This window comes from Oreochromis aureus, linkage group 16, assembly GCF_013358895.1.
Source record: "Oreochromis aureus strain Israel breed Guangdong linkage group 16, ZZ_aureus, whole genome shotgun sequence".
NCBI lineage: Eukaryota > Metazoa > Chordata > Actinopteri > Cichliformes > Cichlidae > Oreochromis > Oreochromis aureus.
In genome coordinates, this window is record NC_052957.1 from 15,647,282 (window position 1) to 15,670,993 (window position 23,712).

The following is a 23,712-nucleotide window of genomic DNA, read 5'->3' on the forward strand; positions in this document are numbered from 1 at the left end:
TGGGACACAAAAATCAATACAATAACAGTGAATTTAGCTCAAAGAAGTGAGCAAGACCACAAAAAAATCCACCCCTATTACCAATTTTAATTTACTTTTTATATTAATAAACATATTTCAATAAATACTTAACTGTACATACTTAAGAGTAATTTCAAACTGAGTTTCTGCTATTACTGCTGCCCACCAGGGGGCCCCGGCCCACACTTTGGAAATCACTGAGATATTTGTAGTACACTGAACAGGTGTACCTAACAAAGTGGCCGTTAGGCGTATGTTCACATGGATTCTAGTAGTAAAATGCTTTTTTCTTAAATATTTGCTCTGATAGCACTGGAGAAAATCGTTAGCCACATAGTCCAAGCTTTAATTTCTAAAGAAATCTTATTTGTCAATTCTAAAACAATGATCTCCTTCTTTTAAGTAAATAAGTATAATTACTTTGTCCACAAAGCAACACTTCAAACTTAAAACTTATGGAGCAGGGTGATTCTGTCTGCTTTTCCTGCACCCTGTACACTAGCATGAAGAGACACAAGTTTAGAAGGGTTACCTTGATACCGCCTTAAATGGGGCTGATAATGCAAGCACTCAAGCAGGTCCCAGTATCCCAGCAAGGAATGAAACTCACTGGACTCACATGTAAGAGAAGCTACAGGTAAAGTACAAGCTGCTTTAAGTCATGAAGTGGGATCCGGTTTTACCTGTTGTGAGCGAGTGACTGTTTTCAGTCGGATCCAATTTCACTCTGCATCATGTGTGCAGAAATCAAAGCAATGATTATAATAATAAAGGCAAACGGCTTGATAAAAGCTTTATTCATAACACTGCTTCTCAATGACAATAAGTGTACTGTACACATCAGTGTCTTTCTGCATATAGATTAAACAAAACTCTGTAATACTTAAATATAGACAGGTCAGTCCTGGTCTAAACATCCAGTATTATTTAGATAATACATTTTCTTAATAAACCCAATAATATTACAACTCAGGAAATCACTAATAATTTATAGAATTGTTCTTATTTATCATCTCTGAGCACTCGAGTGAAAACAAAATAAAAATGGAATCATTAAAATGTGCATAACAGCCGGGGATATCGCTTAATGATGTGAGAAAATAACCCAAAATTTAGCAATTGTTAATTATCAAAATATATGATTTTATGTATGCTGTTGGAAACTACTAAAAGAAAAAAAAAAAAAAAGGGGAGACTTTCTTCTTCTTTGTCCTGGGATAAAGGGCTCCAGAGAAGTCAAAGCACGCAGGACAAGTTTCTCCTGAAAGAGAAAAATATGTTTCATTCAAGTGTTGTGGAAACATTCAAGAACTTCTATTGTGAAGTGTTGGATTCTGCTTACTGTAAATGATATGCAGTCAGAAGAATTAAGGCACTGCTATGGACCGGACTCTCCCGTTTGAACATTGTCACTATTAGATGGCGGTTCACCTTCTCCGCTCTGTAAGGTAGAGCCATTGCTGTCCACCTCGCTATGTTCACAGTCCTGTAATGCACGGAAGAGAAACAAAGTGCAATCACTGGAGACTTGCTATTTCAGACAAGATAAAAGAGCTAAAAGACTGCAATATCTTTTACGGTATTTCCTTAAGATGTGGGCTACAAGTGGGATTTGTTGTAGAGAGGGAAAAAGGATCGTCCCTACACAGTATAATACAAAAAAAGTCATACCAGCCATTATGCCTTTTAAGTATAGCTATATACATCGTTGAAGAAAGAAAGCACACAACAACACTGCACCATTAAAATGTGGACTATTTCCTGAGGGCTTGAAATTGTTACATGTTTCACTGAGTTGAAAGCAGAGTGACACAAAAGTAGAATTAACCTTGATTTTTCATCTACGTAGCACAATAGTCCTTTTTATTTACTGCCTATTGAGAAAAGTTAAAGATTAAAAAGGAATTCACAACTTAACTCTGTTCAGGATGTATAATCTGATTTGTGAATTAATAGCAATAAATCCAAACATTTCTATCATATGGCATGCAAAATAAATAAATAAATAAATAAATAAATTCATTTACTTTGTTATTTGCCTACTAAATTTTTTTTATTTTACACTACACTTGAAAGTTTTTGATAGATTTCTAGGATATTTGTTTTCTTATTTTTCATGAAAGGCAGAAAAATAAATTTGTTAGTTACATACTGGTTAGTATTAACTGGTTATTTGTGCTTTTAATGTACTGGGAGTGACAAACAAACCGAATTCTGTATTTGTTGCTCAGTTATTCGAAAATTGTCGTCTTAGGCCACAGTTACAAATCGCACTGATCAAAACTCAAGACAGCATGCGGTTATGAAACATGCAGTCTCATCATGTCCACAACATCCCACACAAATAATTAAGAAACCGTAAAGTGGCTTGAATTGTTTAGTTATTCATTGCCAGTGGATTGTGCCCCTCACTCATCCTCGTCTCGCTCACAGCTTCTCTTATCATTTCCTGAAATTAACTATTAACATACAAAATGCTACACCACAACCTTACTGATCTTTAATTTCAACAGGACAAGATAAACATTCAGTCAGGTAAAAACACACGAATCCCTATGCTTTGCCTTTAAAGGCTTTGGGAATATAGCAGGTAATCTATATTAAAACCAAAATTGAGTTTTAAAAATGGGTCACATGAACTATATAACAGTATTCCATTATTCATCAGAGGTTATAATATTTCTGAGACTCCCCACGGGCCAAAGCGTAACTGCCTTACACAATACCAAACCAAAAAGCACGACAGCATTTGGAAAACAATATTGTTATAAGACTAATGTCTTGACACTCTTGTCTACATCTGTAAACCTCTTAAGGGAAAACCAAGTGGATGTGTTAACCATCATAAAGGAGGCTATATGTAGTATAAACAAGCTACAAATAATAACTTTAGTCACATAAGTAGATGATAAACTCATTTTACTTTAACTTTTTACTTACATATTTTAATGTCAGTGTGAAACACTATGAACACTAACCTTGAGTTTAGATAACTGCTTTGACTCGGTGACAGATGAGAGACTTGGAGTTGGAGAGACAGGTGGTAACACGGGTGAGAGAGGCGGCTTTGGCCGATAGGTAACAGAATGACTCCTTTTCACAGCCGAGGACACTGCCTGAGCAAAGCGGGACGGGGTGGCAGGAGCATAAGGCCTGGGTGCTGCAAAGCTTCGAAACTTTTCCAAGGTTAGCCCAGTGCTTGGCTCTCTAGCTGGCAGACTACTTTGCCTTCCCATTCTCATGAGGGGCACATACTTGTCGGCCTGTTTAGGGCTCAGCTGAATATTAGTGGCCCCTGTTGTCTCCACGTCACACTGCACAGGAGGAGGAAGAGGAGGGGGTGGTAAGTTTGCTCTTTCTGCACTTCCTTGAACTTCCCTCAGGCCAGAGCTAGAGTTGGCGCCAAGACTCTTCTCTGCTGCTGAAGTTACATAATGACCAGGTGTTTTTTTGTGCTGTGAGAAGCGGAAAGAAGCAGGCTTAGGTTTCGTTGCAGGTGGAATTTTCATTTCCTTGACCTCTGCTGGGGACCCAGCTGGAGATGCCCCAACTGAGGATGACACCTTGTCTGTGTTACATAAACTTGTCGGTGATGACAAATGAGTAGATTCAGGTATACCTCCATTAACAGTGTGTTGATTAGTAGCAGTGTTAGGCAGTCCATCTTCCCTGTGTAAAGTAGAATGCGGCTCACTTTTTTCCTTTGAGACTTCCTGTTCCATCTGTCTTGTGCTCTCATCTGAATGAGCAGAACCAGTATTGAGTACCTGTTGTGAGGCTTCAGTAGGCGTCTCCAGTGTCAATGCAACTTCAAAATATCTCAGTTTCTCCTGAGATTTCTGAGGCACAATAGTATACGTTGTCATCCCCACCTTGGGGATGTAGTCCCTTGTAAGTTCGTTGGAAGGCTTAGGCTTTGGCTCAGAGTCTGTGGCATACATAGGTGGCACTTTTGCTGTGACGGGGGCACTTGGTGTTGAATCTTGGCGTAATGAGGTCTCCGACGTGGGGGGTAAGGCTTGCTCAAGCTCAGGAGGTCCCAGATCCTCCGTCAAAGTGGCCATATCTTTCTTCCCAGGTGATTCACAGACGGGGGCAATTGATGGTGAGGAATCTTCGTCCACGTGTTCTGGCGGGGGCGCGGGGAGCTGTGTGAAATTTGATTGCACTTGAGCATCCTCTCCAGTGGAGCATGATGTGCTGGTGGCCACTGAATTCTCCCTGAGGCTTTCAGCGTTTGCTTGAACAGAGGCCTGTGTCTCCGCATCCTGCATTACAGGCGGAGGGAGGCTGCTAGTTGTAGTACTGCATTCGGTTTCAACACTGTGAGTTGCAGACTCCTGACAGATGGAATTTTCAACCTGAAGTGGGACACAATCTGTAGAGAAAGGAGAATTTTTCATGTGAAACAGGCATTTTGACCTTCTTTAAGAGCAGACTTGCTTAATTAAGGCAAAATGTAGAAAAAAAAAGTAGAAAACAATATTGCAGTGCAAACTCACTAGTATCTGCCGGTTCAGATGAGTCTGTGACATCAGTTTTCCTCACAGTCTGAGTTACAGAATCATTCACTGTGCTCTGCTGTTGACTAGGAAAATAAAACAAAGAATTAAAGGCATTGCTAATGCAAAAGTGTCAGCCTTGAGTTTTATTACTAGAGTTCATTTCATACTTGCTATCCGAAGACAGATCAGGGGACTGATCTTCCACTGACATCGTGCTCTGTATCTCAACATCTGGGGAAGGGGAATGCGGTGAAACATCAGATGACGTGTTGAGGCTGTCGTCTACTCCTTGCGTATTACTAGCAGTTGCAGACATTACAGATGCAGTCATCTCCTCTTGCTCCCTTATTTCTTCCAGTCTGTGAGCAGCATCACCTGCTGGAAAACATGATAAAAAAAAAAAAAACAAGGTCAGTCAAAGGCCTATTCTAAGACAGAAACAACTCTAGTAGCGTATACAACAGACTATATTTGGCCAAAGGGATGTGTTGGCTGTAAATTAGATACAATTTTTAATACAACTAATGCTATTATAAACTCAGTCTGCCACAAGGAAGGTGCCGAGTTTCTAATTTAAAAGGTTCTGATAAATAAACTCCACTGAACGATCCTTTACACTCCATTCTCCCTTCTCCAGTTCTTAATTTAGCGCTACAGGAAGCACTCGCACAGGGGCACTGAGCAAAAGGAATTTCAAGGCCATTTATACAAAGCTTACTGTTCTCAGCCTCTGATCTCAGCAGCCACTGAGCCACACTAAGCTACAGAGCAGACGACCTCTCTCTGTGAAGTTAGCGCTGGGAAAAATCAAGAGCAACGAGTGGATGAAATGATAAAATGTTTAGAAGGAGAAAGCAGTTATAGAAATGTGTGACTGTGCATTCTGTAGCTGTGAGTTATGACTGGGGGATATGTGACGAGTGAAGGGATTTTGGATAATATTTTTAAAAAAAAGAAGTTATGAGACTTTTTAACATCAAAGTAAAATCAAAGAAAACAAAAAGAATCACAAAGACAGCAACTTAAAAGGACAGACATCAAAGAAAACCGCAATCTATTAAGATATAGAGGACACTAGTTTTGTTTTTTTATCTTGTGTTTTTTCCAAACTGACTATAGTTCATGGCGCTTAAAACATTTGAAAAACCTTGGACTTATTCACACAAACCCTGTAAACAGATTTCAGGATTTCCTATTAATTAACAAAAATGAGTTCATTGAAATAAAGCAACGCGGTGAAAAGATGGTCTGCCTGAACATGGTTTCTACCATGCAGTTTTAGTGGTCTGAGCATCCCAATATACTTCGCACTTGACAGATAGAAAACTTAGTTAATAAAAAGCACATCACTAGATATCACCAAATTATGGAAGCTAGAAAATATGCTGTGATCCTCGTCCTGTCTTTATAAGTGAAGAATATAAGCAAACCTTTTTTTTCCTCAACGTCAAATAACAATATTTTTAAATATTTTTAGGTTTTGCTTTAAATTGATCTATATACAGGACGGGCGGAGTTTCCCCTCACAGGACAAATACAGCGAAGGTTCACTGTGTCTACACAATCACAGGAAAGTATTTCTCAACCAAGAGAAAAAATGTTAAAGAATTCAAAACCTGCAGAGATTTGGAAAATAAGAAAAAAGCTTTCTTGTGTATTTTCCAAAATATACATGCTTTGATATTTTCAAAAAGGAATTTACAGGTGTTTGAGGACAAAATACTAAATATAGTCAGGAAAACAGGGAGAATAAGCTCAAGAGCAAAAACACTAAACCACAGTAGAAGGGCAGAGAATGTGCAAGCGACACCATACTGGCACAAACGCTTGTTCACAAATGAAAAATAAGACATGCCAAAAGAGCCACTTTTAGTGTGTAATTGTGCATGGTCTGAGCATACAGAGGTTCTCAGGCTGCAAAATGAAGCACTTTGCAATTAACACCACTAGGAGGCACACAAACCAAATGAACAAAAAACAAGCTTTAACAAAATTCACTCTTGAGCCCTTTGCACACATGCCAAAATGTCACACATTTAATCCAGATCTACACTACAAAGTCACTTTTATTTATTTTTCATTATCACTCAATGTAATGTAAATAAAAGACCAAACCTTGCACATTTTCATCTGGAGAAACAGGTTCTTGAGCAACTGCACTTGGAGATGTAGGAGGAGGAGGCGCCTTGCGTTTGGTTCTCTTCAGTGAAGACTCTGCTGACGACCCACGACTCAGACCACACACCTACATAAAAACATTTTTATTTTAATCAGCGCTCAAAAATAAAAGACATCGCCTTTTATCTTGTCATTTTCAATTGTTGTCAGAGCTTTGCTCAGACATCAGACACACCATGTTAACAGTGGCCTCACCTGATCACCGTCCAGTCGAACATTCGGTTCAGAGTAGAGCCTCTGGCGAGTCCTAGGGTCAGAGGTGCAGCTTTGAGATACACGGATCGGAGGCTGGGGTGCACGCCTCTTCTTTGGCACATCGGTCGAGATTGTCGGAGAGCCGAGCGGAGACGAGTTGGAGCTGGGCAAGGCCATACTGAGTGGTCGAGGCTTGCTCACGAGAACAGGAGAAGCTGGGGCACTGGCTGTCGTTGGCTTTAAAGAACAAACATCCAATCAGAACATGATAAGAAACCTGTTTCCAAACAACACAGTGAACATTAACTAATAGCAAACCAAAGTAAACAAACCTCCCTCTAAAGATTTCAGTGTACTTTGTCATAGAGCAACCTCCCAATTAGAAAAAAGTATCTTAATTTTACTAAGTCACGTTTACCTGGTCAGATTTTTTCTTGCTTTTTCTGAACACTCCAAAGAGGCCTTTGTTTTCCTTTTCTTTTTGAGTTTTATCTTTGCCCGGTGTGACTGTTCCTGAGAAACAAAGAACAACCCCAAAAAAACATGCTGTTGTAAAAACAGACAGAAATGTGATGACTCTGTTGGTGGCGATCATGTGGTGAAACTGAAATACCTGCATAAGTCGGTGAGCCTGGACACACAGGCGTAGCAGGTTGTGCTGTTGAGTCAAAAAGCACGAGGTTTAGTGCAGAATGTGAAACACACAACAAGCAAGCTGGAGAGGTAGAGTAAGAAACACATGGGATAGCCAATATGCAAAACCAGTGAGTTTGGCCTTTTACTATATTAGCACTCACCTTGTGTGTCTCTTGCATAAACCTCCCGTATTGCATAATCATTAAGAGAATTGGACAAGTTTAAAGGGGTCATTGATTGGACATCTTTCAACAGGATTGTTGTCTCTACGTCAAATTCGCATTTCTCACAGATTGCTGGTAAGAGTTCAGCAAGGGGGACTCGAGGATTTACTCGCAATATAGTTTTCTGGGTCTTTTTGTAGTTTATCACCATCCGAACAGTTGCCTGGAGAACACAGAAGGAGACAGGTTGATAATCTGTTGTGGTGTTTACTGTTTGTGAGAATATAAAGTTCAATGTATTCATGTACCTCGGGCATCTGAGGACCTGTCTTCTTATTTTTATCCTCCCCTTTAGGTTTAAGTATGATCTTCTCTGCATCTAAAGTTCCTATGAGGGCATTGGGTTTGAGCTTGATGTTGTTCTTGTTGGAAGTAACCAGTTCTAAAGTGTGACTTGAGGGGTTCAAGCGATACTTTGCACAAAGTGTCACCAGGAGATCCATTAGGGGTTCGCTGAAAGATACACAGAAACAAATATGTATGATTAGTTCAGAGTAAGGAAAAGGAGACATATCATAAAGAAGTAAATGAAAGTTCATTTAAAAAAAATGTGACATAAAGTCTCAAAAAAGTCATGAAAACTATTTTTAAATCATTTTTTTGTTCACTAAGTCCTTCATGATGTTTCTAGAAAAAAATTGCTTTAAAAAATACCAGCAAAAACATTAAAAAAAAGGTTGAAAATTTAAATCCCTTACTGAAAAGGTTACTAAAATTTGAAGATGATCATCTAATAATCTGTTTACCACGGCAGATTCAAATCCATCCATGTAAAAAAATAAACAAACAAAACAACAAAACTTATGTCACGCAGTGATAGAACTGATTAAAAAGCTGCAAGAAACAGTGCAATGGAGAAATACAGGGATTTAAGTCAGCAACAGTCATGCAACATTGTAGCTTTACTGACACTGTCAATATTGTCACAATGTAACAATGTACCTTGAAAATAACCTCTGTTGTGTAGCGACTCTAAAGAGGCTTAGACACAGGAAAAAAAGGTCAATTTAATCTGATCACACTGGATTAGTTTCGGTCATTTCTCAACACAGTGCGAAGTGCAAAAGATAACTCTGAAAGAATATTTATAAACTGTGTGCATTGTGAGAAAGATAGTGATAGCTTAAGTAAACGCTTGACTGAAAGTCTGACACACATGTGATTACAATCATGCAAGTCAGACCTAAGAGTCTGAATTTAGGTGTATTTAAATGCTGCATGGTGCTATTCAATACTAACTCATCCAGGACCACAAAACTACGCTTTTGAGAAGAAAAAAAAAAATTACATTAATGCAAAAAATTATTAGAATTAGAAAAATCTGTATCTTAATTCAACTGGACAAAAAAAACAAAAAACAACACATTGTACAGTGTAATATTTTATGTCACGTTTAACCATCTCTCACACACACACACACACACACACACACACACACACACACACACACACGCACACACACACACGCACACACACATCATGAGCTATTTAAGGGTCACTCTCTTGCACAAGGACACTTTATAAACTGAAGGTGCCCGGGATCAAACCACCAGCCTTCAGTTTAGAAAACCTCACATACTTCCTGAGCTACAGCATTTCACTCTCTGTAATATGTATTCCTTTGATTTCTATTTGGTAGGCATTTGCACTCTTTTGACTTCATGGGTTTGGATCTCAAGGCAATACCTATTGAGTCAGTTTTTTTATTGGGTTCTAGAAATTTGCAAGTTACAGCTTGCAATGCTGCCGTTTGTTTCTAATTAGATGATGTCATCTTGTTCCATGTATCTGCACAAAATCTCATCTCATTTTATTAGCTCAGCACGCATACGGCACATCATTTCGCAATTTTAATTTAATCTTTTTTTTTTTTTTTTTTTTACACTAATTTCTCACATAATTGCCTACAGGCATTAGTAAACGCATGGTAGAGCATGCAAAAAAACAACACTCCAGTACACTGAGTTAATCCAGACTGATGTCTGAATAAAAATAAAGAGACACAAACATGCTGTCTAAAACCACAACCTGCAGCTATCCCACCTGTTTGACTCATGGACTTCATGCACTGACTTAGTTTACATCAGTGTCACGATTTAGTGCTTAATCTTTTGAGTATTAACACACACCACGTGGCAGCAAATAACAAAAATCATCCTTTACATGCACACTAAGTGTATACAGATATAGATAAAGTGATCTGTACCTTCCATGAACTATGGCCGTCTTTTCCACTCCACCAGGCAGAACCACGGTCAGAGAGAGTTCTTTATCAATAAGGTTCTCCTTCTGGTCCATCTTTAAATGAGGGTTTCCTGGGTACCGCTGGGAGAAACCTGGGGATTCCAGCCTCTTTAATCCAGGCGGGGATGGTGCTTTGCTTTTGGTCGACACCCTGAAGTTGGACAAGAAACAGTAAATTATTCTCAGGATGGCTTCATTATTCATAAAAAGTCTGGCTTTTGCTCTGACACAGCCAGACAAATGAACATTTTAGAGTTTACTGGGGTTGCTTTCCCTACTTGCGTGTGCATTATAAGAAATGTCATTAAACGGTTTCTGGTACTTCAGACAATATTCTGATTGAAAATCAAAATGCACTAGACAGCATGAAAGAAATCCTTTCTTCCCCAGGTTTTCACTAAGCAATGAGGCTAATACATGAAAGAGATCAAGTTCACTTTGCAAACAAGTCACAAGACAACCAAGTGGACATTTACTCATTGAGCCTGAAGAAATGGCTCTGAATGGACAGACATGTGAGAGACTGATAAAAAGATGCAAGCTACAGATCTCAATTTCAGTCATAGAGACTGAGCAAGGGCAAATGTGGTTTTATAGTGAAGTGCTTGCGTGCTTTCCTTGGGTAGAAGACTGTGCATTAGTATACAGCACTTGGTACAGTTAGAACATTTCTCTCCAATGTGTGCAAATATGACAAACACAATTTGAGTGTTTGTCAAGGCTCAACATTCCTGAAAACTGTGTAAATAAAGTGTGGTAAAGAGCAGTAGCAGTCATGTGAGCTTTACAGGCTGATCTGGCTGACACACACACACACACACACACACACACACACACACACACACACACACACACACACACACACACACACACACACACACACACACACACACACACACACACACACACACACACACCTTTTATTCAAAGAGTTTCTGTCAGCTGGCCATCTGTTAGACATATTTAAAACATCTGTGACAAGTACAATTTCAAATAATGACACCATTTCCACAAAGCTTTTGACTATAAATTAAAATGTTTTGATTTGATTTGTCATTATAAGGTTTAAAGATTAACTGTAACACATTTTCTTTTGTATTGCCTTTTGTCTGAAGAGAAAAACAGCAGATGCTGTCATAAGAAAGTCGAATAAACAGCACATCCAATCAGTGAGTCAGTCAAGATTCGCTAACTTTAGAAACTTCCAGGTGTCATTTTTTATTCAGTTGGCGTAAGCATAGATTGACACAAAGTTCTGCAGACCAAGTGCTGTGAATTACAGCCTGCACAGTCTTACGTGGGGGCACGTCTTATTCAAACAAAGGAATCCGAGCAATGCAAGGTCACTTGCTCCACTCAGCCGAGTCTACCAAAGGACTATTAGTATCGCTCTGGGGGTGGATGTCCTTAAACACTATGACATTTATATACACCACACACACACACACACACACACACACACACACACACACGCTTACAAAAAGAAAAAAAATAAATGAAAAATACAAGAGTAATGATACTCTTTAGACACTATAAACCATAAAGTAACATTTAGGACATTACTTATACTAAGCTGTATATTATGAAGTGCAGAATCTTTAGAATGAAATTTTAAAAAGAATACACTGAAAATGAAACATGCTACTAAACAGCGCTGAAAACATATATTATATGACTATGATAATGAGCCCAAAAACTATTCCAAGACTGTGCAGCTAGAAAAATGCATCTGCAGCCAAGGGCTAAGAAAACTAATTTTTAATATAGTAGATACAAGACCTCCAGGACTGATGACTGACAATATTCAAGGTTTACAGAATCCTTCGTATGCCTGCTATGTAGTGTTGCTCAAATTCTCCAGTTATCAAAATTGCCACAATGCAATGTAAAAAGAAATCAGCGAGTGATGGTTACCGACAAAATGGCTGATAGGAGAAGCTTGCCTTCAAGGCTTCCAGGCAGGAAGATTCCTTTTCTTTTATATTATTCTTGGTTTTCAGCTGCAGTTGTGTTAGGCTTAGGAAAAGATCATGATTTGGGTTGAAACACACCCTTTAAACAATGTTTATCACACCCCAGAGAGCCTGCCTGGCATGAAAGCCTTCAAGGCAAACTTCTCCCATGTGCAACAAACCCTACCATAACAGTGAGTGCTTTTGAAAACTGACAATACATTGCATGGTTTACTAGTGAATACTGCACAGCATTTACAGCATTACTGTTTAATAGTTCCAAAAGCATACACTTGACAGGATGTATTACCTTTAAAACTGAAAGGAACAAATAAATTCTGAGTGAACAAAACAAGAAGGTCAACTGCATACCTCACTCAAATCAATGTTGGTTTCAGCAGGTTTTCCTAAATCCATAATGTAATCCATTAGTTTGTGTGCAAAGTCCTTTTCTGACCTCTTGGGACTGCTAACCAGTTTCAAACTAGCGATTTACTTAATCAAATACATTAAAAAATATAACCTTGAGATAATGCCAATCAAAGTCTATCTTATTCAAGTATACTAACCAATGTCATGTCGTTATTTAGTCTTGGGATTACTGTCTATGTACAGCGTATATTATGAGAAAAAAAAAAAAAAAAGCTTCCTTGTGCATCATCACTAAACAGCTATTTTATGTCCTGTTAGATATCTCCACCACCGCTTTGCCTCTTAAATCTTCAGCTGATTCAGTTACTGTAACAGTTTGTACCTATAACAGACTTATTAAACTTTGTCCATTAGAAAGTTGTGCACACATAGATTTTACATTAAGGCCAAATTTGTACTTAAGAGTATAACATAACAGTAAATCCTCTCAAATATAGTTTTAGAGCAGGGGTGGGCAACTCCAGGCCTCGAGGGCTGGTGTACTACAGGTTTTAGATGTGTCCTTGAACCAACACAGCTGATTTAAATGGCTAAATTACCTCCTCAACATTTCATGAAGTTCTTCAGAGGCCTGGTAATGAACTAATCATGTGATTCAGGTGTGCTGACCCAGGGTGATATCTAAAGCCTGCAGGACACCGGCCCTCGAGGCCTGGAGTTGCCCACCACTGTTTCAGAGTCGTGAAATAAACATGTGATCTGCACTTCAACCAGACTTGAATACCATCGTCTAACTTGCTTTCACAATACACATCTGAAAATGTTAACATCTAAGTAGGCAAAGGGCCTTTTTAACAACACTGAAAGAGTTTTGCAATGCTGTGAGATTAAGTTCTCTTGCTGTCCTGACTTTGCTTGTCTTTCCACAACACACATTTAACTGCAGTGAATTACATTGATGTCATCATGTTCACCAAATAAAATCTGGAAAAACCTGTTCCAGTGACTATGCAGCCTTTTAAAATCCATAGACCAGAGAACAGAAAGAAAGGACTGCACTGATCCATCTTAAGTAAGAACCAAATTATATTTACTTTTTTACACTTTTAGACCTCTTCTACTTTGAGAAAAGAAAAAGAAGGGTTTACTAAATTAAGTGTTTGACCTTTGACCAAAATTCCTATTAGAAAACAACAATGCATCAATCTTATATTAGAGTGATTAAATTAAAAGCTAAAATGACTTCAATTGTTTTAATCAATGACTGTTTGGATTTTAACCAGACAAATCAATACAGTTCAAAGTTCAGAGGCGTACTCTGCTGATTTTAAAGCTTTGTGTCGACACCATTTTTCTAAACATGCTCATCCTCCCCATCTTTGTGTGTTTGGTCACATTAGAATTGTGATTTTGTTGTGAGTAAATCTTTGGTAATTGTACAAATTTGCCACGTACACCAGTCCCTCTGCATGTTTCTAAACTGACAGGTACATGCGTCCCAGTGGAGACAAGCTGTCGCTTCTGCAGCACCTGGAGCAAATCTGCATTTGTCACACTCCTTTTGCATGAATATTGCCATCTTTACTTTGGGTTTTGCAGGACGCAGAGCAGTAATGAACAGTGTTAGATGAAAAATAATAAGCAGGCTACAAAGATGGTCCCGGATCACCACGTATAACTCAGGAAATCCCTACAAATGACAATAGAAATTCTAGATAAACAGACATTCACACTGTTCTCTGCTCTGTGTACAAAGTGCTGATTCCATTAGTTGGGGTTACTCATTTGGCAAAACTTTTGCACGATATCTAAAACTTTTTTTTAGATACCCTGTAAATGAACCCAACAGCAATATAACTAGTTTTACTCATATGCCTTGTTCAGTGGAAAAAATGAATCATGTGATATTTGACTGAATGCTGAAGCAATTAATGAACCGCTATGGAAAAATACACAACAGCTTTGCATCGGTTCCAGAGTCAGCTCGGTTTATACAGCTGTGTCATCAGTAATCTTTATCATCACATATTAGGCAGGTGACAAACTCAAGACACACAAGCTGGTTGGTTTGTGCCATCCCAGCCTGCGTTGATGAGTGGCTGAATGAGACGGAGACATGTTGAAGCTTGACTGTGCTGATGTCTCATTTACAGGTTTCTCTGGGAAGTCCAGCACTCAAAAACAAGCCCATTTAGGACCTGAGAACAAGCTTAATGGACATGATCACAGACTACCAGGAAATGATAGAAACCTGTTGTTGCTGTGCCATGTCTTCCACTTTATCATAAGATAGTCTTGTAAACTTTAACAGCAAAAACAAATGAACTGGAACATTCACTATGATGCCTTTCCTTCTTTCTCGATATAACAGCAACAAATTTGCAATTGGAATGTGTGCAACTTTAAAAGAGATAAAGACAGACACGTGGCAAATTAAAATAAATAACAACACAAACTATCTTAATGAGGTGTAGGCCACCATCTGCCAGTAAAAACAGAAACTAGTTCTTCCTTGGCTTTGATTCTATGAGTTTCTTGATCTCCACTGACAGGATATTCTGTCATTTGGTGTTGTGATGACGGTGTTGGTGAAGAAGAAGGCAGACCAGAACGTCAGTTGAAAATCTCCCTATTGTTCAACTAGGTTTTTATCTGGGGATTTGGAAAGCCATAGCACATGATTCACTCATTCACACTCATCAAACTATTCAGTGCCTGCCCAAGGGATGGACACGCACTCATCTTATAAGAAATCACTCCCAAAACTCCTTTTTTACTGACCTACAGTACAATACAGTCTTCAAGCATGATAAAGTCATCAAAACCCCTCAAAGGTTTCCAGTTCTCCGGTTTAATATGTCAATAACAGACATAAACAAAAAGTTACGGTTAAAGTCCTCTTCGCCATATGTTTCACACAACATATCTGGTGCTAGATCACATTCAAAGTATACATAAATGTATATATCCTCGATTAGATTTGGGAAAACAATAAAGAGAGATGTAGGCATAGAATAAAATCTTAATTAAATCTGTCGTGCGAGTACTTCCAGAAACTGTTCTGCAGGTCATGTATGGAAAATATTTTTTAAAAGACAGACATCAGATAAGAAAGATAGTGTATATAGACACTTAGCTGTGCTTTACAATAAACAGCCAAACATGAAGAACATAATCTGACCATCAGCAGGAGCAAACCAGATGAACAAAAGGATACCCAGATTCCCCACATACCATACATGCTAGGCCACACTTTTACCAGGAAAAAAATGTAATTGCATATGTATATTTGTTTTCTACTAAAGTCAATTAAATGGAAGAAGGATCAAATAGGACTAACTCTGAAGAAACTAAACCAAGAATAATCGAAACAAACACACAAAAACTTATAATAATAATAATAATAATGATGATAACAATAATAATAATAATAATAATAATAAAAGACTACTGTGCTGTACTAGCAGCTGCTGGGTAGCTGGATGGCCCCTTAGGGAATGATGGGTTCATGCACGAGGAAGCAAAATGTTTTTCTTTTTTTTTTTTTCTTCTTCTTCTTTTTCATAGAAGCCCTTTGGTCACACTTTCAGACAACACCCTGATTATTTTAAGAAGCAAGAGCAACAATGAAATGCTCCAATGACCAAAACACCCCAGATCTCTACCAGCAGTAGCTTACTAGCAGTCAAAAGTACAGGCTCAAACATGCCACAATGCAGGAAGTCCCACACACCCTCAACTTCAAGTCAGAACACACATACTAATAGTCTGAATGCAAAAACAGTGAGTACACAAAAGCCTTTCAGGGTCCTCTCCAACGCCTTAAGAACACTTAAGTAGCAGCAGTGTTACGGTGTACAGATAATCACACAGACGGAGCAATGAGAAGCAGAAATTAGAAGAGCAGGTGAGAGACCTGCTTTTCCTCTCAGTGTGCCAGCAGTTCATTCCAGGCTCTTACCTCTTCACCTAAAGTTGTTCCCGCTCAAATAGCTTCCATTCTGCTGTGTCTCCCATGAGTAGTCAGACAGACTAAAATCTAACAGTATAGCTTTAAAGGGCCCACCTTAAAGCCACGCCCAAAGCTGTGACATCAGAAATCTGCCTCCTGTACCCAAATCCTGTCAGCCCTCTTGCTGTGCCTCTGAGAGTTTTAGCACTCTCCCAGTGGCCATGAGCAGAAAGGTAAGCAGCTTTGCCTCCCTTGGCAGAATCCGTGGGCGGAGCCAATGGACAGTCTACTGGCACACGCTGCAGCATGTGTGCTCACAGTGGACTTGGTAAATATGCTGAATTGTCATGTGTTTTAATCATGAATGATCTACTCATGATGGCAATGATGCAATTATGACAGTAAACAAAGGAGGGAAGTCAAAGGGATTGCATGCTAATTTATTTTATCTTCTCACTGGGGCTTAAACCCATCCTGGAAATTTCCCTGCTCACTAATTTCCTCAGGTGGTGCTGCTGTGTTTACTTTTCATTAAGACACTGCCAACTGTTCAAAACCACACCTTACTTCTGCAGAACTGACTCACTCCCAAACCATGTTAGACGAGTTGACAGTTACGCAAAACAATAATGATAGTGCTACTTGATAATCAAAGGTATGAAAATAACATGTTCTTTGTAACAGCATGTAGTTCCTCTTCAAAAAAAAAACGAGAAGCCCGGGATTTGGATTGCGTTGAAGCATTAAGTTGTGAAGTTTCACCTAATTTTCATCACTTCAAGAATAAAACTCTGAACACACACTAAGTATACAACACTAGAACTAACAATATTCTAAAATAAATAGAGATTTCCTGTGTTAATTTGCTCCAAACAGTATGACCGACTTGAAACTCTTTTTTTTTTTTTTTTTTTTTTTGCTTTATTTAGGAAACTGTACACTGTCTGGTACGGAATACATTTGACTTTCTATTGTGAAATGAGTGCTTATTGCCAGTGATTTATCAGCATGTCTACACGTTCACTTTAGAATGTGCAATCCACTCTACAAACACTACCACCAAATACCATCGAATGATAAGGAGGATAAGAGATGAATGGAGATGTTGGTGTGTAGCAGAGTGGAAGGACAGAGTTAGGGAGTTAGCAAAAACAGTTGCTGCATCTGAGAATCTCAATCCAATTACATCATCAATGCATCAATCCTCCTACACTTACATAACCCGCATACAGTCACACAAGTGATTCTCTCTAAACCCTAACCTATTATGACAAACTTGTCCCATTTTCAACATTCCCCACCCTCATTTCTGCCTTCTTTACTCTATATTTTGTCTCCCAGTTTCTCAAGGACAACCTAATAGATGTTGGGGCTCCCCCACAGTCAAGCTGTCTGTCGACTGCCACTAAAGTATTTCATTACTAAAGAAGGCAAACACAGTGGGTCACCTCTGCAGATGGCGGCTAGGTGACCTAGCCATCACATTCAGTGTCCTCCCTGTGAAGGAAAAATCCCTCCTTAGTGGGGTGGCAGCTCCCCCATGCTGGATTTTCAGCCAATTTGTTAAAGACGGTCTGATTTATTCCTTCGCACTGCAATCCTAATATAGCCAACCCCCATCTGTTACCTGCAATTTGTGACTTTGAGCTGCACCTTCCTGCACCACCCCATTTTTCAGCCCACATTAAACAGAATCCCTTATCTTCATCCGCTTCATCTCCCCTATTCCCCCTTCACAGAGAAATCATGACAACTGCATTCACCCATTCAAAAGACCACACCTACACTTACCTCCTTGCTCAACATATCTTTTTATCACTTGTATAGCAATTTTTTATCGCAAAAAAAGTTATAGAGGCGCATGGCTGGAGAGGTGGCAGTTCCTGAAGAAGTGGCAGTTCCTGAAGAAAGACAAAACACAGGGCCAGAGCCGCAGCTGGTAATTTGGTAAGAGGTCACTCACTGTAAACACAAGCTTTTTAAGGAGGGTCTGGAAAGGCCATTACTTCCTAAGCAATGTGGGATGGAAAGAAATTAGGAGAAAAAAAGAGCACATGGACCCTATGAGAACTTCCCACCTCCTATGTGTATCGTTTATTATTGCAAGCAAAACAAAAACTTGTTCCCACAGCGCTTTTTTAGATCACCTCATCTAACTCAAATTCTCCCCTGTCATTAACATAAATTTGCAAACTTCTAAAAATATCTAAAGACCGACCTTGTGACATTATTAGCATTTTGCTGCAGTGTATAATATCTGTTTGTCACAATCTGCCTTAGGCAGTTTGCATGTTCACCCTCTGCCTAATACTACTGCAGAGCCAGAGTAAGCTCGCGGGTCAGTTAGATAATGACATCTGGGTCCATTCAGTGCGATTTCTCGACATAATTCCAGCGGTGAACTGGACCTGCTATGGTACATTACCCTCACTTTATCACTAACCAGCTCAAATATTTTCACACCAAACATTGCACCATAACAAAGCCACGGCTATGTAAAGAAAAATATGTGTGCCAACCATAAAAGAAAGCCTGAAAAAAAAGCTCTGCGTTCTGTCTGTGTTTAAATGAATATATTTCAATTTAATAAATCTGTCAGAAAGGTGAACATGAAAGAAGTCGACTGGGCTGCCAGGAATTCTTTTTAAGATACACATAATAGCCCCACTCTGGAAACTGCACAGAAAAGATAAGGCCCAGTAATTATTACTTCAGTCTCTGTAGATTTGACTAAACGCAGATTTATTATTTTTGTTTCTAAAGGGACACTTTAAATAAAGTTACTTAGCGAGAGAGCAAACGTCCCCCTCGAGTCATAATTTTAACTATCACACTGTGTCCTCTTTTCTGAAACAATGCAGCGTTGTTTTCAGTGGGGGATCTTTCAAAAGCACGGCATGCATTTGATTTTTTGCTGATCACATGAACTGAGACTCTTTACAGCATGGAGTAAATACACTATGTCTAACTGCAGTTTTTACAAAAACATGCCACAACAGCCACACTGCCTGAATCCATACTCCAAAGTATTTCAACCTCCTGCTCAGTGTCAGTGTGAATGCCCTCGCTGAAACTGCTTACGTGCTTGTTTGTGTCACGCTGCGGTTCATTAAGTTGCTACACTGTATGTTAGGAGATGATAAGGCTCACAAGAATATCAATTCATTAGCAGTCTGACAACAAGTAAAATTCAACACAGGAACTGTGTAGTGCTTCAACGCGCATATGCACGACAAACATACTGTATGCACAGTGATAGTGCCCTCTAGAGAAATATATCATGGTGTACAACTTCATATTTCCTATTTTACACCTGCCTTTTATTGTCCTGATGCCAGTTTGTCAATGTCTTGTTAAACAGATCTGCAGTAAACTTAACTCACGCCCATTGTGATTTGCTGGGCTTTTTCTATATCTCATCTAAACAACACAAACACTGATAATGAAGGTCATGCAAATGAAGGGAAATTGTTCTTTGTGACATAAAATGCCTGAATGTTGTTGGAGATATGTAAAAGTTTCTATTGAGGCCACACAAAGGCCTGATTCATGTGAGGTCACCCTGAATGTTACACAGGCTGAGAGTGGGAGGCATCCAACTGTTATGCCCTGGAAAAGTGCATAACAGAAACAAAGAGGGGCTATATACAGGCAGGATCTGTGCACTATATTCACTTAAACAGGTTGGTGTGAACCTCAGTGTGGTAAAAATAGAAAAATATGAGGTTTTTCTTCTTTTTTTTTTTTTAAGAGAAGAAGAAAAATTTGCACTAATATTCTTGTCTGTTTATGAAGAAGTTTTGCTGGTATTTACGGTCAGTGCGTTGGATTCAGTCTGGTAACAAAGACGAGCCATTCTTCCCTGTTTTCTGGATGATAGCCATTTTGTCTGGTTTAGCCTCTTCAGTCTGAAAGCATCCATGAGATAAAACACCCAGTATTCAAACACACACTAGCTCATTACCCGTAACAGCTTGTCGTTTTCTCATTTTCCTCTTGCTTCATCGCATCTAGTGGGTGGATATCTTTAAATCACACCCTTTACCTTGCCGTTTGAGCTCACAGAATCTGAGTGGGACTTCTGATGGCAGCATGCTGTAGGCCAAATTATAGATTTTTCTAAAAGACGACAGACTTGTTGTCTCTAGGTATAATTTCAACAAAGAAAGGGGGAAAAAAAGACTCTAGTGTATTTGAGGCCCTGTGTTTTCTGTACCTTTACTTTGGTCACTGTGTTTCAAATTCCACAAGCCTGCATTCTTCAAGGGTCTCAGTTTGATCTGTCAGTCTTGTCATAGTTTTCATCTGTAACTCATGTGAGCAGCTGTGCCCTATGACTGCCTGCACGTCAGGGAAACAGCTGTGGCGATTCACAATACCTTAACTAATTCCACATTTTACCCCGAGGGAAGCCAGCCATGTGAGATCATGGTTTAAGGTGTGTCCAATTAGTGGGGCCAGCTCCAAGCAGTCCACTGCTGGAGTAGGTAGGAATTAAAAATCCTTCTTACTGGACATAATAGTGATGATTACAGTTAGAAATGGTTTTCAAAACTGCGTTACTGAAATGCTAAAAGAGGACACTAAGAACTGAAGGAAGAAAGAAACACTACCTATTGTCAAAATAACATATGTGTATGTGCTAGCAACATCTCTGCTTGAAAACAAATGACACACAGGTCAGTGCAGTCACACATACAATCTTCATGTATGACTGTTTGAAAAAGCAAGAAGCAGTGGGTTAAGTCATCCCAATTCTAATAAGCCAGAAATAAGACAGGGAACACATGTCTTCATCCACACCCCAGCAGCTTATGGAGGAGTGTGGTTTACTTTTCCAAATAATACTCAAACCACAGAGAGATTTAGGTAGTCTGCTACTCCCCATTGCCAAGGAGTGTGGCTGTGCTCTCAGATGACACAATACTTATGAAATATGAATAAAAGTCAGACTGAAAGAGCTGTGTTTTTTTTGCTTTTTTTCAGTGAACTATAATGTGCCTGAATGCTATTTTAACAAATGAGGAAATCACAGTATGCAGGGCAGGACTGGAAACTTTGTATAGCTATCGTGGAAGACTGAATTGGAAACTGTCATATGCTCAAATTCTCCATCTCACCTCTAATTTCAATCTGAAAATCTCGGCAGATCGCCTCTGAATGCCAAAAGAGTGAGGAGCGGCTGTAAAAAAGCTCTGGAAACTCACTCTCCCCTTTTAATGATTCCAACCACTGGAATACAAGCAGCTGACATCATCTCCAAGGCTATGCACCAAAAGCTGATGGGAAATTCCATCCTGTCATATATGCACAGCATTTTTTAACTGCAATTCGAACGTAACAATTCAGTGTTTGCATTGCAGAATATCAGTTTCAACCCCAACACACACAAGGGGGGAAAAAAAAAAAAAAAAAAAACGCCACCAGGCTCATCACAGAGACAGAGGAGGCAGAATGTTTTGCCTGCAAAATAGTTCCCATGACCTCTGCATATGGTCAAGGCAATTTCTCAGTAAAACTCAGAGAGCAGGAAATGAAGAGAGTTCAAAGGTTGAAACGTCTGCAACAACTGTGACTCTGCTAAGATGTACTGAGTGATAGGAATGTTAGCTAAACGTTTCTTATACAGATGCATTAATTTACAATGGTCTTTGAAAACCAGCTGGCTGGGAGCTGCCAGCTGTTGTCAGAACCCCATTTGCTAGCATTAGGTGGAAGGGTATCACTGTGATATTATATTTCTCCACAATGAGAAAACTGATACACAATTCCATGTCATTATTTCAGTCTTTCCTACTTCTGTTTTCTTTATTCATTTATTTCTTTTTTTGCAGATCAGCACCATGGAGATTGTTCAGTTAAAAAAACCCAATAAAACATGATTAATAGGCATTACACCTCTGCTGGAACACGTTAGATCCTAATGATTTCTGTGTTGGCTGACAGATAAAACATTTATTACAGCTGGCAATCCAAATGACTGCTCTACATACCTCAAACCAGAGCTCCGTGGATGAGACTGGGATCCATGATCATCCATTACTAAATTCATTGGTTTGACAAACTCTCCCGGACTAGTCAAACACAAACAAAAAGCACAATTCATTTTTAGTGGGAGCGAGCATACTAAACGTTGTACCAGCGAGTCAAACCTGCTGCTTTCAAGTGATGCAATCGGGCAAATACTGAAATATGGGCGAATCCCACATGAGGTCATCAGATTATCATTCGCATGCAGTCGTTTTCCTCCTTTCTTTTTATGAAGAAGATGGCATTATGATTTAAACCGATTACTAATCACACCTTACCATGAATGCAGCTGGTTTTCTAAGCAGCTTCCAACTTCCATCGGTGTTCAAAAAAAAAAAAAAAAGTTAACCTTAGTTGTGGAGTCCTACTGTCTCGATAAATGATCCATAACCCCGTTTTGCAGTGCGGTCGTTCATTTTTCTGCGGACCATCCTAGAGTAGTTTATCCTCCTCCGTCCCTCCCTCCCTATGAACCACATGCAGTCATATATGTGTGTCTATTGACACAGTGCACAACTCTGCCAACTTTTCTGTGTACATGACGCTGCATCGCAACACTGAAGCGCAAAAACGGGGCGTTTCTCTCATTTGCTCCCTAGTAATAATGTGGCTTTCAGCATATAACGGCAGCGCATTCAACTTACAACTTGGCATGAACACGTAAAGAAACAACCCAGCACGACCGTCCCTTAATAAAATCCACAAGCGTAGCCCGTCAAAAGACTCAAGAAGCCTTGTTGTTTTTTACTTCCTTTTAATAAACGCTTTATTTGTCTGCAGCGACATCATGAGGGTAAATGTGGAAGCCAACAATCCCCCCTTCCATGCATATAGTAAAGTTAAAAGTTCCAGTCTGTTAAAAGTCTGTTAAGTCTTAAAATAAATAAATACTGTAAAGCGTATCTCGGAAAATATATGGCGTGTTCAGTTTCTGAAAGATGACTGCAAATGACATTAAATCACACCTGAAAAATAAATGAGAGTGAGAAAAGTATTGTATTTAAATCTATGCATTTTCCAGGGCTCATAAAAACAAACAAACAAACAAACAAAACATAATTACACTCAGGAAGCTGCTGAAGTATTTCATAGACGTTGCTTGTCTTCCTTTCTCCAGCCTTCCTGGAGCATTTGGGTGCAAAGTGTCTAAAACCCTTAGAATATCACTCCCCAGCATATGTCATCATTTAAATATTAAATTTTTTCTGACTGATGAAGCATGGAGCTTCATCTAGAGCTTCATCAGTAGAAGCTCCATGCACACAAACTCAATAAAAGACATTACACATAATGCAAATGTCCATCAAGAATCAAGAATCCAGTACAGGATTCTTGATATTCTTGACACACTTAGAAAAGAGATCACAGGGCGCTTCATCCATTAAACACAAGAATAACAAATA

General features: G+C 39.1%; 1 protein-coding gene and 1 pseudogene across 6 annotated transcripts; one reads left to right on the forward strand and one right to left on the reverse strand.

The window, feature by feature from the left end:
• Nucleotides 1-1,208: 1,208 nt before the first annotated feature.
• Nucleotides 1,209-23,024, reverse strand: cobll1b (cordon-bleu WH2 repeat protein-like 1b). Of its 6 annotated transcripts, none has more exons than XM_039599577.1 (14): nucleotides 22,954-23,024; nucleotides 22,273-22,353; nucleotides 9,966-10,154; nucleotides 8,008-8,212; nucleotides 7,697-7,922; nucleotides 7,513-7,557; nucleotides 7,318-7,412; nucleotides 6,900-7,136; nucleotides 6,642-6,771; nucleotides 4,694-4,904; nucleotides 4,524-4,609; nucleotides 3,000-4,399; nucleotides 1,364-1,507; nucleotides 1,209-1,282 (listed from the first exon to the last, which is right to left on the reverse strand). In XM_039599577.1, the coding sequence occupies exons 2-13, from the start codon at nucleotides 22,329-22,331 to the stop codon at nucleotides 1,400-1,402; spliced, it is 2,991 nt and encodes a 996-aa protein (XP_039455511.1). In that variant the 5' UTR covers nucleotides 22,332-22,353; nucleotides 22,954-23,024; the 3' UTR covers nucleotides 1,209-1,282; nucleotides 1,364-1,399. The 6 variants fall into 6 exon arrangements, with proteins under 6 accessions (XP_039455511.1, XP_039455507.1, XP_039455506.1 ...); XM_039599573.1 differs by lacking the exon at nucleotides 22,954-23,024 and adding an exon at nucleotides 22,588-22,939 and having other exon boundaries at nucleotides 4,694-4,901; XM_039599572.1 differs by lacking the exon at nucleotides 22,954-23,024 and adding an exon at nucleotides 22,588-22,939.
• Nucleotides 19,945-23,712, forward strand: part of LOC116322903 — a 37,221-nt pseudogene continuing 33,453 nt past the window's right edge.

What these genes read in the sequence shown, in the direction of transcription:
- cobll1b (XM_039599572.1), bottom strand. Translation starts at nt 22,628, where the DNA reads ATGGAAGTTGGAAGCTGCTTAGAAAACCAGCTGCATTCATG. An exon ending in TTCGACTGGACGGTGATCAG is followed by an intron (nt 6,772 to 6,899) that starts GTGAGGCCACTG and finishes GTTTTTATGTAG; the next exon opens with GTGTGTGGTCTGAGTCGTGG. An exon ending in AGCAGTTATCTAAACTCAAG is followed by an intron (nt 1,508 to 2,999) that starts GTTAGTGTTCAT and finishes CGTGCATTACAG; the next exon opens with GACTGTGAACATAGCGAGGT.